This window comes from Belonocnema kinseyi, chromosome 2 (genome assembly GCF_010883055.1).
Source record: "Belonocnema kinseyi isolate 2016_QV_RU_SX_M_011 chromosome 2, B_treatae_v1, whole genome shotgun sequence".
In the NCBI taxonomy this organism is placed as follows: Eukaryota; Metazoa; Arthropoda; class Insecta; order Hymenoptera; family Cynipidae; genus Belonocnema; species Belonocnema kinseyi.
In genome coordinates, this window is record NC_046658.1 from 109,164,108 (window position 1) to 109,165,976 (window position 1,869).

The 1,869-nt window shown below is 34.1% G+C and overlaps 1 protein-coding gene across 9 annotated transcripts in view; it reads left to right on the plus strand.

Moving 5' to 3' along the window:
- Positions 1-693: 693 nt before the first annotated feature.
- The window catches only part of LOC117167121 (sodium/hydrogen exchanger 6), a 52,056-nt gene continuing 50,880 nt past the window's right edge, over positions 694-1,869 (plus strand). For all 9 annotated transcript variants that reach the window (XM_033351784.1, XM_033351785.1, XM_033351791.1 and 6 more), the window contains exon 1: positions 694-1,151. In XM_033351784.1, coding sequence (XP_033207675.1) covers positions 908-1,151 — 244 coding nt within the window. In that variant the 5' untranslated portion in view covers positions 694-907. The remainder of the gene's footprint in view (positions 1,152-1,869) is intronic.

Sequence of the window (1,869 nt, forward strand, 5' to 3'; positions counted from 1 at the left end):
ATATATAATTAATGTAATTAATGGACGTTCTCTGAAGCGAATTAATCATTCTAACCCCTTTTGAATTTGAAAATGAAAAATTTTTATTCAATTTTTTACATCTGTACCGTGGAACAGGGCAGGTTGAAACATGCACAAAGAATCACTCGGGAATTGCAGACCATGCGCACATTTTTAAGGTTATGTGCCTTTAATGTTTTAATGTATGCATTTGTATCCATTGCATATTAAGGTTTTAGGTTTTTTGAGACTTACCAATTTCACAAATTTAACAATATTTGTTTTTTTTTTAAACTAAAATAACAGCTATTTCCTTCTCTGGGAACGTTTGCAACAAACAATACTGGGTTTGTTATCAATTCGACGATTTGAAAAAATCAACAACACATATCGTTCTCTCAAACCAAACCAGAGGTCAGAGGTAGTCGAAAATTAAAAACCGGGAAATTTAAAAGCTCAGAATGAAACTCACAGATTATATCGAATAAAAAAAGGTTTTTCAGTTTTTACAATCGTCCAATTATCTATCCTTCATCGAAATAATATTTTTAAAACTTATGGACTCGTATAAGTAGTTGAAATCTGTTGAAACACAAGATTGAAATACCAAAATGTAGCGTCTCTTGGTTATGATAGGTTAGGTTATGTTAGGTTAGGTTCCGAAGGTTCGATTAATCAGCTGATCGATTACAGTAAATTCCGTATGGTGCTGATCGTGTATTGCAAACACTTATTGCGTACACGTCAAAATGGCCTTGATTTGTTGCGATTTAGCGACTAATGTCATTGTTGCATGACACGCGCGAATCGGCGGTTGTGTGCGGTTTAATACTGCAGTAAAGGATTTTATCAGTCGGCACTGAGAGAGTGAGAGAATCAAGTAGCAAAAGGTAGTGAGGCACCGAAAATGGTAGTAATAGGTTGTGTTCGAGCCTTCCTCCTCGGATTTTCGTGCATTATCCTTGCAAATTGTTGCAATGGAGCGACTTCGGACATTGAGTTGGACGCAAAAGCACAATTGCTGCACAGGCTAGATAGTTTGAATCTTTTGCTGTATACGTTTTTGTTAATTCTGACAGTATTAACTATCTGGACATTCAAACATCGCCGCTTGAGGTTCCTCCATGAAACAGGCCTTGCTGTCATTTACGGTGAGTGAATCGTCTGCTATTTAGAGACTACAGATAGGAATGTAAAAAAATATTATTTACAGGATTACGAGTTTTGACTACCGAGCATTGAGTCATTTGTCTCTTTACGTAATTTTCTTGATTTTACTGCGGAATTTTTTTGGTAATAAATATGTCAGATTGCTCGTAAAACAACTGTCATTCAGTCCTTTCTGGCTTTTTATCAATAGTTCGATCATTTTGGCGGACTGGACATTTTGTTTTCTTTCTCACTCACTCGGCATTGTGTCTTGTTTTTACAATATTTGTTGAAAGGATAACAGTAATTAATGCTTTTATTTTTATGAACACTGGGACTATGCAACACTGGCGTGCAATTGTTCAATTTGAGTGGAAAAACAAGTTTTAGTGCACAATTAAAATTTCGAATAATTATTGTTCAGGTTTATTTTCTTATTTTTTACATAGATATAATTTTCCTAAGATGCTTGAGAAAATTTAAAACGATTTTAGAAGATTTTAGGTATGTCAAATTAAAATTTGAACCATAAAGTTAATTTTTAAACTGTCGTATTTAATTAAACCAAAAAAGGTGATATTTTAAAAAATAAGACGAATTTTGTACAACATAGTTTAATCTTTTTTTTTATTATTATTACACCATTAAGCCATTTCCCTTTCGGGGTAGGCGTGACTCACTCGGCAGGGGAAAGGAGTAGTGTGTGGATGGGATAGAGAT